The sequence below is a fragment of the Sinohyriopsis cumingii genome, chromosome 5 (assembly GCF_028554795.1).
Source record: "Sinohyriopsis cumingii isolate HCF-2022 chromosome 5, ASM2855479v2, whole genome shotgun sequence".
NCBI lineage: Eukaryota > Metazoa > Mollusca > Bivalvia > Unionida > Unionidae > Sinohyriopsis > Sinohyriopsis cumingii.
In genome coordinates this window covers 30,990,567-31,004,037 of record NC_142965.1, presented here as the reverse complement: position 1 = coordinate 31,004,037, position 13,471 = coordinate 30,990,567, and the positions used below count along the sequence as shown (strand labels likewise).

At 41.4% G+C, this 13,471-nt stretch overlaps 1 protein-coding gene across 1 annotated transcript in view; it reads left to right on the top strand.

Moving 5' to 3' along the window:
- Positions 1 to 743: 743 nt before the first annotated feature.
- Positions 744 to 13,471, top strand: part of LOC149798875 (uncharacterized) — a 147,182-nt gene continuing 134,454 nt past the window's right edge. Inside the window, exon 1 of the mRNA XM_089957790.1 lies at positions 744 to 900. Within this exon, the coding sequence (XP_089813916.1) occupies positions 865 to 900 (36 nt within the window). The 5' untranslated portion in view covers positions 744 to 864. The remainder of the gene's footprint in view (positions 901 to 13,471) is intronic.

Sequence of the window (13,471 nt, the reverse complement as noted above, 5' to 3'; positions counted from 1 at the left end):
TTCCACGTAACGCTTATTTTTCATAAAATGTTGAACTTTACTAACTTTTTTACAAGATCGGTTTAGTTTGCTTAAGATCTCTTGCCATTTATTGGCATTTTTAAGTTGAATTTTGTAAAACTAGCTATAAACCTGACCTAATTACTCGACTGAACTGCTGACAGAAACAGTCCAAAGTAATATATTTAATTTCTATAGCCCTTTGGATAAACATTACATCTTTTCAAAGCTATGCGCAGAATAGGCCGATAGATCGCGAGTCAGGAAAACAGGGTGGTGGTATCCCCTGTGTCCAAAATTAACATTATTTTGAACAGAATATTCCGGTGACAATTGCATCTTTTCAAATGGTAGGCATTGCTGTATTTTATTTTTGTCAATCGCTCGAATTTGGTATGTGTTTTGCTTCAGTATTGAAAACGAAAACCTTAGGTGCGCAGAAATGCTCCACAGCAGTGTGTGTGTGTGTGTGTGTGTGTGTGTTAATAACAGTTTCCAGTGTAAGCTTAATCATTCCATGATCAATTTAAAACCGTATGATATTACTAATTTGTTAAAGCTTTGTGTACATGGTCGTATGGGGTTCATTAAGGGAATAAGTAGAAAGTCCAAACGTTATTCTGTGTCACGTTTATTGTGACTATTCATGTATATTCTTGTAAGTACATCTCTCCCTATTGGGAGATGATATAGGAAAGTAACTCGGATATGGACACGACGAAGATATGGTGAAGTGGACCGTCCCCTTTCACTGACGTATAACTCGAAAACAATATCCGGACAGTTACATCCTGCGCTGTAAAGAGATATGAGCTACGGGACATTGGGTCATATTTGATAAATATAAAGTCTTTTGCGACAAAAATGAAGATTCAAATGTTTGGATACATTGTCTTACAGGTAAAGGAACATTTTTGGTTTATGTTAATTTTTCATTTTGTCAAAAGTTCGGGGAAAAAGCACTAATATGCTGTTATACTTTTTGGCTTCCACATGGGAGATACAGAAGGAAGAAATATGTTTGGAGAGAAAGGCTAACTACTGCGCACGCTATCACACACACACACACACACACACACCCGTCTGACTTTTTAAAAAAACTAATACGACTCGGAATGACTGGAAACAAAATCCATGTACGAAACATTATATGGTTTCTATAGTAGTCGTAGTAGCAGCAGAGGGGGCGAACAGACCAAAAGCTTTTTGCACAATAAGCCCTCCCCACGGAAACTATTCGATAGAAGCGTTATTTCGTCGAAATAACACTTTTATTCAGAATACAGGACAAAAAAAAATGTCCTTGAGAAATGCTTCGCATTTCCAGAAATGCTTTGTATTTCCGCTGATATAACGCGAGTTACTTCAATAAATCCGACTCGTATCCGACATAATTTCCACGGTGAGGTATCATTGAAAAATCAGGTGTAGTTTGCACCCCCTCTGCTGCTCTACGAAATGAGTTTCCAAGTTGAGCGCGTTAACGCGCCAGGAAAAACATTTTTATGTCGCAAATAGTGTATCAAGGCCGACGCGGTATCGTGTCCGCGGGTCGTGTAAATTTATTGTCACAAATCCGTGCTGGTTTCTTTGAGCGCGACTAAAGAAATTTTTGAATTTATTAATATCCATATCGCCGCTACACCAGGTTTGATGAATATTTCTCAGCGTGTAAACATCAACTCCATTAAACACCGCAAGAAGATTACAGTTATCCCTGATTACTTTTGGTATTTGTGTATAACGCTGAGTAACATAAATCACATCAGTGTTTTTATGACGACCCCGGGAAAATATTCTTGCAGGATTTTTTTGCTTGTCCAGCATCACATCATCATACACTACTAGGTTATTTATTTCCCCGTCGAGGTCTTCCACGGACGGAGCTTCTTCGATATCAGTTATAAATTCAACAACATCCTCGCCGTCTTCACTCAGCGCTTTTGCACTCTCATTAAAATCTTTTATAACATCATAACAACGTTGATCATCCACAGACGGAGCTATCAAGTATAGTTTGTCCCATTTCATCCACTTCATTATCATGTTCAGCAACAGCTGTGTTTTACCTGATCCTGACGGTCCTATGATGATCATTCTGATAGAATTTGGTAGCGCGGAATTATGCTTGACTGGTTCTTTCCTTCGCGTCGCAGAAAAATCAGTGATCTCCATTTGTATATAAGGAATAATAATTATGGATCTATATTGTGTGAAGTGTAAGGCACAAACCCCTACGAATGATCTAACAACCATTACAACAAAAAATAACAGACAAGCACTTTCTGGTAAGTGTGCGCGATGTGGCACAAAAAAATTTAGATTTCAAAAAAAAAGCCTGACAAAGTCAGCGGAGGTGACATCGCAGCAACCCTCGGACGACTTCCAGGTACCCCTTGGGCTAAATATCCCGGAGAAAAACATCTCCCAGGATACAATTACTGCGGTCCGGGAACACGACTAGATATCAGGCTTGACAGCAACGATCAGCCCAAACCCGGCGAGTATCCGATAAACGCTATCGACGCAGCGTGTCACATACATGATATTGCTTATCGAAGTAAAGATCTACAAGACAGGCATATCGCGGATGTGAAATTAATTCATGCACTAAGCGCCATAAAAAATAAATCATTTAGGGAGTCACTCGCTAATTGGTTAGTAAGATCAGCGATGAAATCTAAATTAGCATTAGGCGCTGGATAATTAATAACGATGCAGACAAGTCCAAGGACTTCCAACGCTAGTGTTTCCATGCAAGCGATTTATTATTCCCCAATCGGATATTGGAGAGGTAACTCAGCAATTAATAAACTCGCCAACGCGGCATCAGTAACACGCGAGGTTGCCAAAAAATGGCTGTCAAAACAAGCAATATGGCAAATCTACTTACCACCACCTCGACAAATCAACTTTGCACATTTTGATGTTAGTGTCCCCAATGAAGTTCATCAGGCTGACATACTATTCCTGCCTCATGATACTGTCCGTAGAAAAATATACAAATACGCGCTAACAGTAGTTGATGTTGCCAGTAGATACAAAGAAGCAGAACCGTTAGCGACTAAAACAGCGTCCGAAGTTGCCTCTGCGTTTAAACGAATTTATCAACGAGGACCTCTAAACTGGCCACGATTATTACAAGTTGATCCTGGCAAGGAATTTCAGGGCGCGGTGTCATCACTGACAAAGCAGCATAACGTTACCATACGACGAGGGCATACTGAAATTCATCGGGATCAGGCAATTGTTGAGCGATTTAATAGAACACTCGCTGAGAGATTATTCGGATACCAGTACGCGAGGGAATTCATTTACGATACGAGATCTCGTGAATGGGTTGCAAGACTGCCAAACGTGATAGCCGCACTGAATAATGAAATTACCAGAACAACAAACATGAGACCTGTAAATGCAATCACAAAAAAATATATACCCCGCGTCAGTGAACGTGTTTCAACGCAGCCAACGACGCTAGCGTCCCCACTACTGGGTAATGTCACCGTTAGGTATTTATACGAACCCGGCGAACTCGAAGGAGGAAAAAAAAGGGCAACTGATCCTATATGGAGCGTTACAACACATAAGATATCTAGCATAACCAGATCAACTGGGAGAAACGCAATCTACAGATTAGATTCAACTGCTCCTCAGCGTGGGTTCACACGCGAGCAACTTCAGGTACCTCGATCACTTAAATAACTGCAGCAGCACCTCTGCGTCGATTACACTCAAGACAGGTCAACATCACATTTTCACGCGTATGACCGCGATTACTATCTATTCTATCTACGGTAAATTGCCTTGGATTATTTTTCGAATACTGCCACAGCAATAAACAATTACAACTCGCGCAGTGATTATTCTGCTGTTGTTGTAATTGTATAATAAATGTTTCGTCGAGATCAAACTCGTTGCCATTTTTTTTGTCGCTCTGTTTGTAACCGGCTAATTTCTTTCTTATTGTATCATCAGCGATTGATCTGTTGATGCTGTCGTTGATAACATCATCTAATACAATTCTTCGTAACTGACCTATCCTTCTTACTCTTGACACGGCTAAATAAACTAAATTTGACCACTCGATGCGATCATCAACAATCCAAACTGTTGTATCTGAAATAGTTAGTCCCTGCGAACTGTGGATGGTCATAGCGTATCCTAGCGTCCACGGGGATTTGCTCATTTTCAGTGCCTGTTCAACAGCATCAATATCAACTGTGACAATATCATTTAATACTAAATTCTGTTTTTCCGATCTCCCAGGTATATCAACGTCGGTATTCTGCAATCGCGTATCAGCTGGTCTATAACACAACGGCACTGGCAACATGGGAAATTTCTTCTGATGTAACTGAAATAACCGCTGCTGAAGTGTGTCCCTGACTATCTTTCTACTTGCCACAATTAAATCACCTGGTTTCCACGTTTCCCAAAAGTCGCTCAGCGAAGTCTCTGGAATTATTTCACGCATTATCTCACACTGGACTTTATTGGTTTGTAGCCTGATCAACGCCTTAAACTCTTTCAGCGTTTCATCGAGTGCTCTAACATCGTTAGTTATTTCCTCATAATAATCTACAAAAGTTTTCAGCCACGTGTGTGGAGATTCACCTGTAAATGGCGGTGGTTGACCATGATCGCCGCACATAACAACTGCGGTATTTTTCTTTAGCAACCAATCCAGAAACTGTTTTAATGTATCCAACGGCACAGTGTCTATCTCATCCCAGATTATTATTCCAGGGATATATTTCGTTCCCATTCGCGTAGGAGTCCATGTGCCGCCGCTGTATTTAAAAAAACTGTGATACGTGCACGCGTTAACATCCCGTTGTCTCATCTCCCTGGCAAGTCTATGTGTGGGTGTTAGCACAATCATGTCAGAGTTTCTAAATAATTCTATCGCGCGAGTTGTCTTACCGGAACCACCAGCCCCGTTGAGATAAACTGTTCTATGTCTCACAACAGGATCGTGCACCGGCGGCAGCGAAGTTGTCGTAGAAATTGAAAATTTCCCAGATATTTCTGCGCCGCGATATTCATCCTCGATTTCAACATCAGCTGATTCACAATATCCATGCAACATTTCATTTTTTATTCTCCATGAACCCCACGATGGATCATTCGGTATAACCTTATTCAACGCCGCTAAGTGTTTTTTATCGATATAGAATGAATCCGTTGCAACTCTCACTGCGTCAACGGGAAACCTATTAATCATCGACAATAGGTTTATTGATACATAAGCTAGCATCGAAGATCTCAAATGTGTGTACTGAGATGATTCTCCGTCGATATAACTAAAAACAGTTCCTAATTTTTCCCCGTTTGACAGAAACACATCTTCGCGGGTACAAAACGTATTATTCGTGGCGGCATTAGCGACAATAAGATCCAATTCGGCCTCGTCCATGATTAATCGACTATGATGTAGTTTATGATCATACGCTCCACCTTGAGTAAATTTTCCTATTATTCTTCGTCCTAGATCTTTTGCTGTGCTTTCATCAGTTCGGGGAGCTCTTTCGATGATAGTGTCGATAAACGATTCTGGATATTCTCGGAAATTTTCAATTTCTACGGTGACTTGCGGAGTTGGCAACCAAACTTCGGTTTGACGACAGTAGCATATAATCGCTTCACTGACCGTCAGCGACAGCAGTATTCGACTGTCAAGCATGTATCGCAATAACACTATTGGTGCCCATCGCTTCTCAACGAAATGTTTACCAAACCAAGCATAACACACAGGATGTAAACCCGTAGCGAGTTTAAACGACGACACACAAGCAACCCCGGTCAGGTCAAAATCAGGCAATGGTCCGTTTATGGCAACTCTTGTCATCGAGCTTGTAATATGACCAAACCGTTTAAAATACTCACTACATTCTCCCCGCCCAAGAAAACTTCCTGGATAACACGCCGTCATATCCACGGATATCATATCGCGGTGATCATACTGGGTATTCCACAAACCACCGTGTCCGTATTCGATACAGCTCTGTTGAATATCCTCGAGAAAACTCTTCGGGGTTGGTCTCCATGAATTTCGTTCTCGGGCTATATGCGTGACAACACCCGGGACAGTAAAACACTGCGTCAGTAACGTATCAGTGTTCGTCGCATGATATTTTTCTGCGAGTTTTTTCATTTCGTGATGTAATGCCGCCGTTCTGTATACCTCCCCGTTGGGTTTCACAAACTGATCAAACTCTCCCTCGAGGTCACTTCGGAATAACCACACCGACACTGGATCGGTTTTACTTATCTGATAAATAAAATCAAACATAGAAATGCTGGCATTTCCGCTCGTGGAACCACTAGCATTTTCCAATTCCGGATAATACTTTACAACACGATCTCGAGGAAATATCCTAACCGAGTCAGTCCAGGCGTGACTGTTATGATCGATAATAGTTATTGGTGCTCCACGGGAATCATATTTACTCTTGTACAATACCTCACCGGTCAACGATGAAACCGTTATAGGAAATTTTAGTAATCGTTCGAGCTCGGCAACATCATTTATTGACGCTCCTTCATCCACTACTTTTGCCGCCCACGCTGCTATTTTAGTCTGTCTTAGCGGTGTTAGGCCGTTTCCTCGCATTGCATTTTTAAAATGTTCCATTACTCGCTCGGCTACACAATTCAACCCTGTGGATTTTATCAATGACTCTGACATCTTCATCGGGGCGAGTTTATCAACGCGTGGTTTCTTCATCGGATAAATTCCATAAATGACTGCGGTCACAGGATACGCTCTGGCATAATACGGTGTATCAATCCCAACAAGTACTCCCGGGTTTGAGTCTTTGGTTACGACGACGGTTTTCCCCCGCCGGGCATCAAGAATAGGGTCTAGTTTGTCTCTGATAATCCACGTTGTTTCACCTGTTTCCGTGTCGTCGACGCCAACGATAAATTTTATCTGAATGAAATATTTTTTATCATCGAGATACCCAATTATGTTCGACGCGATTGTATCGTTGATGGTACCATCAATGATGGCATTTTCAGAAATGATTTTATACGAAGACCACACATGTGCAGCACCATCACGACGAAACTCTTCTTTGGCGTTCTTGATAACACCAATTACGAGTGTGAGTTCTCGTCGTCGTCGATCAAAAGTTAACCGGTCAAGATCGAATCGACCTCGGGGAAATTGGAGATTTCCAGGTTTTATTCTGGATAGTCTTTCAAAACTCATTATTATAATTAAGACAAGTATTTAAATAGACAAATATATTATATGCACCAATGCAAGTGGATTAAACTAAATTCATCAGCGCCGTGTAGCAAACCATGCAGACACGAATACTGTGGACAACATGCTCAACAGGTCCGCGGTGGGAGTCTAGGACCGATACCGTGTATCAGATGCGGCATTGGAGTACGAGGAAAAACGCAATTATGTTCAGCGTGTGGGGGAAAACGCTATCGAGAACTAAAACGGTATTATGATAAAAAAAATCCAGCCTCGAACACGTTCTCGGAGCGTGATTACATAAATAAGTTTTCAGACAAATTATGAATTAGACAAATGATTTGCTTATAGTATAATGAATCAAGAATTCGTCCCCGAACAAGAATTTGTTCCCGAACAAGAATTTGTTGCACATCCAACTATTCCAAATTATGAGGCAAACCGAGATGGCATAGTACGACACTGCACGCGAAGACGACCAGTTGGTGGAGTTGATAATGGTGGTTATTCAAGATTTACTGTTGGGAAAGGGAGGTATTTATGTCATCGTTTTATTTACGAATGTTTCTTTGGAGTGATCCCTAAGGGTTTTGTCATTGATCACATTAACGGTAACATACTTGATAACTCTATAAACAATCTTCGCGTGGTCACTCAGAGCAAGAACTGCCTACTGGGTAACACAGGGCGTTGTAAAACAGTTGCAAGAAGAGCTATTAAATCTATAAACGCAATTACAGGTGAAGAAATTGTATTCCAGTCAATAAACGCCGCCGGTAGGTATTTCGGTATTTGTCCACCTTCTGTACAGCATGTCGCAGATGGGATCCACAAAACAGCATTTTCAAAGAAGCTCAAACAGAAGATTTCATTCTGCTATATAACTCTTATCGCTGACACAAACGACGATAACTCCTCCACGAGTGTGTAACGCTTTGCAGAGTTGTCGTCGTCAGAGGATTTGCTCCCCTGAGAAAGCCACCTTGATAAAATATTTTATCGAGTTCATAACATGTAATCATTTATTTACCGTAGAATATATATTTTTTTACAAACAATATCCTCGTTTTACTGAATATATCCGACTGTTTTGCTCTTCTGTGCTTGTTATATGACCGCGCTCGAGAAAACATACAATTAAAATATTTTAAACAAGTCCCGCCCACTGCTAGAGCGAATTTCCAACTCGCAAGTAACAGTTGGGTTATATACGAAATCGCTCCCTAAGACCTTTGGGTCGATCGAAAGTCAGCACGCGCAAGCAAAACCATAAATTTAATCCGCCAATGGCGGGTGTCTTTTGTGCACCATCCAATGGTCGATTCAATGGATGGTTTTGCTCTGCTGTTGATCGTAGAAAATGACCCACCTGCATGTTTGTGTCGTCATAGGATAAGGTCTTAGGATAAGATTACATGTTCATTGTGCCTTTGCCTGCTATGACACTCGAATCAGAGGTTAAAGGTTGTTCTGTGTTGTATCGTCCCTCCCGAGCTTCTAGACCGTTATTTGACGATCTAGAAGTTCCTCATGGGGTGAGTGACCCCCAAAAATAAACAGATAGATGGATGCATAAAGCTCTACGTCACCTGGGTGCCCACCAATAGAAACATTCAGAAAGAGTGTTGGCCAAAAATAAACGGTAACATGAGGTGCCTAAGGGAAAAATCACAACACGAAGGTCTAATATAAGACCAAGAAAAAAAAATCCTAACAAAGGACTCATGAAAGAACCGTAGGCCGGTGAAGAGTACCCAGTAAGTGATAACCGCTCATCATCTATCTGTTTATTTTTGTTTTTGGTGATGCTAGCATGAGAAGTCCCTTGGACGAGAAATGCAAAGCATTTTTCATGCATTTAAAAATATAAAAATATATAATAATATGAATCACGAAAATATAAATACCATACTTGTTGAAATTAAAGAATTACAACAGCGAGGTTTTAATATTTTACTAGACACTGAAACAATTATGTCAGATTTTGAATCCTTGAATGAGCTATCACAATCGGGGAAGAACAATCTCCCCGCGTGTTATAGGTTCATTAAGGGTTTGCAAGATCGCATTTACAGATCACTTGCCACGATAACTGAAAATCAGGTATCTGAATTTATTCCACTGTGCCGTGCAGTTGAGAAGATTCGTCTTGTATTGTCAAGCGAGTATGAGACTCGAAAATTAATTAGCACCAGGGTGAGACGGTTAAAAGGTTATATAAAGAATCTAAGCGTGGTGAACCACGTCGACGTGGAAATGCCTTGCATTTCTGACGAAAATACTAGTATTTGTGACTACGAGGTCGACAAGGAAGTATAAACCGCCGCGTGTGACTCACAGCACAAAGTGAAAGTAGAACCTGAGAAACGCTAGCCCCCCCCGGAAACTCAAAGAGTTTCTCGAGTGTAAAGCACATTTCCACGGTAAAAAAAAAGTGTATTATTTTTTTTGCCCGAGCGTGGAAACTCTTCGAGTTTTACATGAGAAGTCCTTAGACTTCCAGGATTTGCTTAAGCGTTTCAACATCAATACAACAATGAGAATAGTTCATAATCTGTTCTCGTTGACACCAAGCTGTGATCATATGATTTTGCTGTAGCTGTGTTAATTGTGACGACGTTAACAAGAAGTCTTCGTCGCCGTACACGTCAACGATTATTTTAACGGGGAAATACTGTTCGTGTGAGTTTCCAAATGCGGTTTTTATTGCCTCGTGAAGAATTTGCTTATCATGAATATGAACTCGTGCGTGAATGTATTCACACATTATATACAACTGTTTTTTTTTAAATGCGTGAGCGTGGAAACTCGAAGAGTTTCAGGACTTCACCAGTAAGTTCACGGAGACAGTCTCGCCACGCAGGTCCAACAACCCCCCCCCGTTGGTCGGTGAGTTTAAAATTTATCGTTGACAACCACGGATTATTACACCGCAGATAGACCACATTGATTGGTTCTTGCACAATCCGAAAACCAGGGGGGTCTCTTGGTGTGAACGTATACAGAATAAACCCCTGTTGAGCAGTGCTAGCGCTGCCGGCGGTGTAACTGCCATCGATGACATCACATACAAGATTGACCGCAATAACATCTGTGATATTTACGATCCCGGGTGAGATGTGTCTGCCATCGGATGCTGTACTGTTATCGTGTCTTAAAATAACAGGTTGTGGTTTTATTTTCGTGTACGCGGCAAGAATATCTTCGAAAGATTCCGCGATAAGATCAGAGACTGATTTTCTTAGTGTGTGTACGTTATATCCAGGAAGTTTAAAATCTGAAATATCCTTCACGGGAATACCAAATAGGGTTGCAAAATTCGATCTTTTTCGGTTTCCATAATCGCCCTTGAGATCCAGTAGATGTTGAATTACTTTTTGATTCATAAATTCCATCGTAGATACGAGTTTGTTTAGTTTTTCTATGGTGGTGATAATGTTCGTGCGAGAATGCAAAGCATTCCGAGAACTGCTTGCAGAAACGCTAGCGTTTCCAGTTCCAGGTTTTGTTATATCAGAGATATAATCTTGGAAATGTCCCCGCAACAGGTCTAGCTGTTGTTTATGTGCTTGTTTGATCGGATTAAAAAAATGAGCTTCTATATCTTCTGGCCGGTAATCCCGGCCTCCATACCCCTCAAAAAAAGCTGCCCCTATTATATCCAAGGGAACTTGATCTGATGTTGAAAACCGGGCTTGGCCTGATCGTAATTGATCTGAAAATAATAAATACTCGCCGCGCACGAGGTCGTGTAGTTCTTCCTTCGTGGTCTCGAAATCCGACTTCGATGGTGGCGGTGGACCCGGTCCGACCTCGGGTCGTTCTTGTGGCCATCCTAATACTGTTCGGATTGAGCTGCTATAAATATCCACGGCGTATCCCGGTGTTGAGATTTCAATGACCGCAGACAGCGTTGGTTCGTGCGCGGTCACAGATATTTTGGCTTCCTTGCCGGTGGTTCGTTTTATTTGGCGTTGTATCTCATTATTGATTTCTTCGATCTGATAACTTCCAGTGGGTAGCGTAATTGTATCCCAGTCGAATTCGTCAGAGTCGGCTTTGGTTTTCCACGAAAACACAAACGAATTATTTGGCTGCAAACCGGAAAATGATTCCGCTCTGACATTAGGCCAGCTGTGATACGCACTGAGCTTCGACAACGCGATTTCATTCACGGCAATTGGAGTTCGAAAATTAATGCTGAATTCTGGTGTCGTCGAGGACACTGAGATCATTGTGGTCCTTACCGGTGTTGTGTTTGTGACTATTTGTTGAAGCAGTTCTTGTGGCGTTGCCATCAGTGACATTATTTATTTGTTTAGTTTTCAAATAGTCATTGTACACATCTGACATTAGTTTGAATTCAGAATCTGATATCAACGCAGCGTCGCTGGATTGCGCGTCTAACGATGATGATATCAGCGATGATAATTTCTGGTATGCGGTCGTGGCTGTATTTAATTTTGTCGTGTAATCGTGTAATTTTGTGTTAGCACACGAGGATATTTTTTTTGCTATGATGCCGAAAACTCCTGCTGTTGCTGTAGCAGCGGAAACAGAGATCGTGGCAGCGACTACTGCAGTCACTGGAGTGACCGCTGATAGTATTACTCCCGCGGATGCAACAACGGCGGATACTGAATAAACCATAACGTCTAACACTGTTATGCGTCTGCGGTATTTTTTTACTTTTTGACTGGTTACTTCGATGACAGTTTTTAACTCAGATTGCCACTCACGGACTTGATTATATCGATATTGTTGAGCATCTGGAAATCCTTCGGATTTCAACGTTGACATTTATTTAAAAATCGCTGCCGATTTTCAATTACGCGGTAACCAATTGAGGCGTTGCAGCGACGAATTCCAAACAAAACCAGTAAGATGTTGCTGTTAAAGTATCGTCGGCGGCTTCAAGCATAAATGTTTCCTCGGTTCCGCTGTTTAGTATTACAGTGCAAACCCCGGAATACTTATCGGTGGAATGTCTCCAAGGATATGTTGTGAAGATTTCAAATTTAGCGGCTGAAAACACAGACAACCTGTAAACACCGGTGGCTGTTGCTGTATATTTGATAGTGTTGTTATTTTGTCGTGACCATGTTGCGAATCCCGATGATACCGTGAATACGATGTTGGTGATATGCCCGGGAGTAACTCCAGTGGGAACTTTAAACAAACTGGTTTTGTTAACGATCTCAGGAATACCCGATACTATATTCTGCTGTGTTTGTTTGATCGTGTTAATGTTATTTTCTATTATCTGAACTTGATCTGAAAAACTTTTTTCCGTTCTGACTACACCTAACCGGGTATTAATCTTATTGATATCGTTGGCGTTATTAGTAAGATTTGGTATGATTTCAGAAAGTTTCGTGTCGACGACTGGAGGATCCCCAAAGAACTTATCCACGGCCTCATCAGTTTTTGAGAAGTTTCTTCGAAGTCTTGTAAACGCGCCCACGTGAACATCATACTCTGCACGCAGCGTATTTAGTTTACCGTTGACGATGTCCACGTATTGTTTGTTTGACGCATCCTGGTCGGATTCGGGATTTGCTAACGCGGTTATTTTGTTGCCGCTCATGTAAAGTCCGCCGGTCATTACGTCGCCGGATTTTGTTACTTTGTCGCTGACTAGGTCAACAACGAGTTTGTACTGCGCGTCGACGTATTGTTTGTTTGCTGCATCGTCGTTCGAGGCTGGATCTCTGAGTACGGTTATTTTGTTTCCATTCATGCTGAATTCACCTGTCATCGTGTCACCGGCTTTTTTCACACATTTATCAACACCTTTATCAATACTGTCTTTGATGCTTGCGATTGATATGTTCGAGTCCTTGATCCGGCCGCCATCACTAAATGCAACGAAATTATCCTTGGTAGCTCCAAGAACTCTGCGAATTATATCATTCCACTTAATGTTGCTCGTTCTTAGTTTTCCCTGCTTGTCTTGGAAAATAGCAACTTCATCTGGGTCAACTCCAGCTATATTCAAAAGATTATCGACTTCATCTCGGGTCGCATATTTTGAGAGATCAACATCTGTGCTTGGTTTACCTCCTCGTGTGAAAGGTCTTCCGTAAATATCCACCATTATTCTTATTGCTGTTTTTCAAATGCGTGAGAAGTCCTTTGGACTTCCAGAAATGCTAAGCATTGGAAACGCTAGCGTTTCTCGATGCGGTATATTCATACACTACTCGATGCGGAGACGTTGCTGGATTTCTTGAGATTGCATCAAGAACATTTAAAACC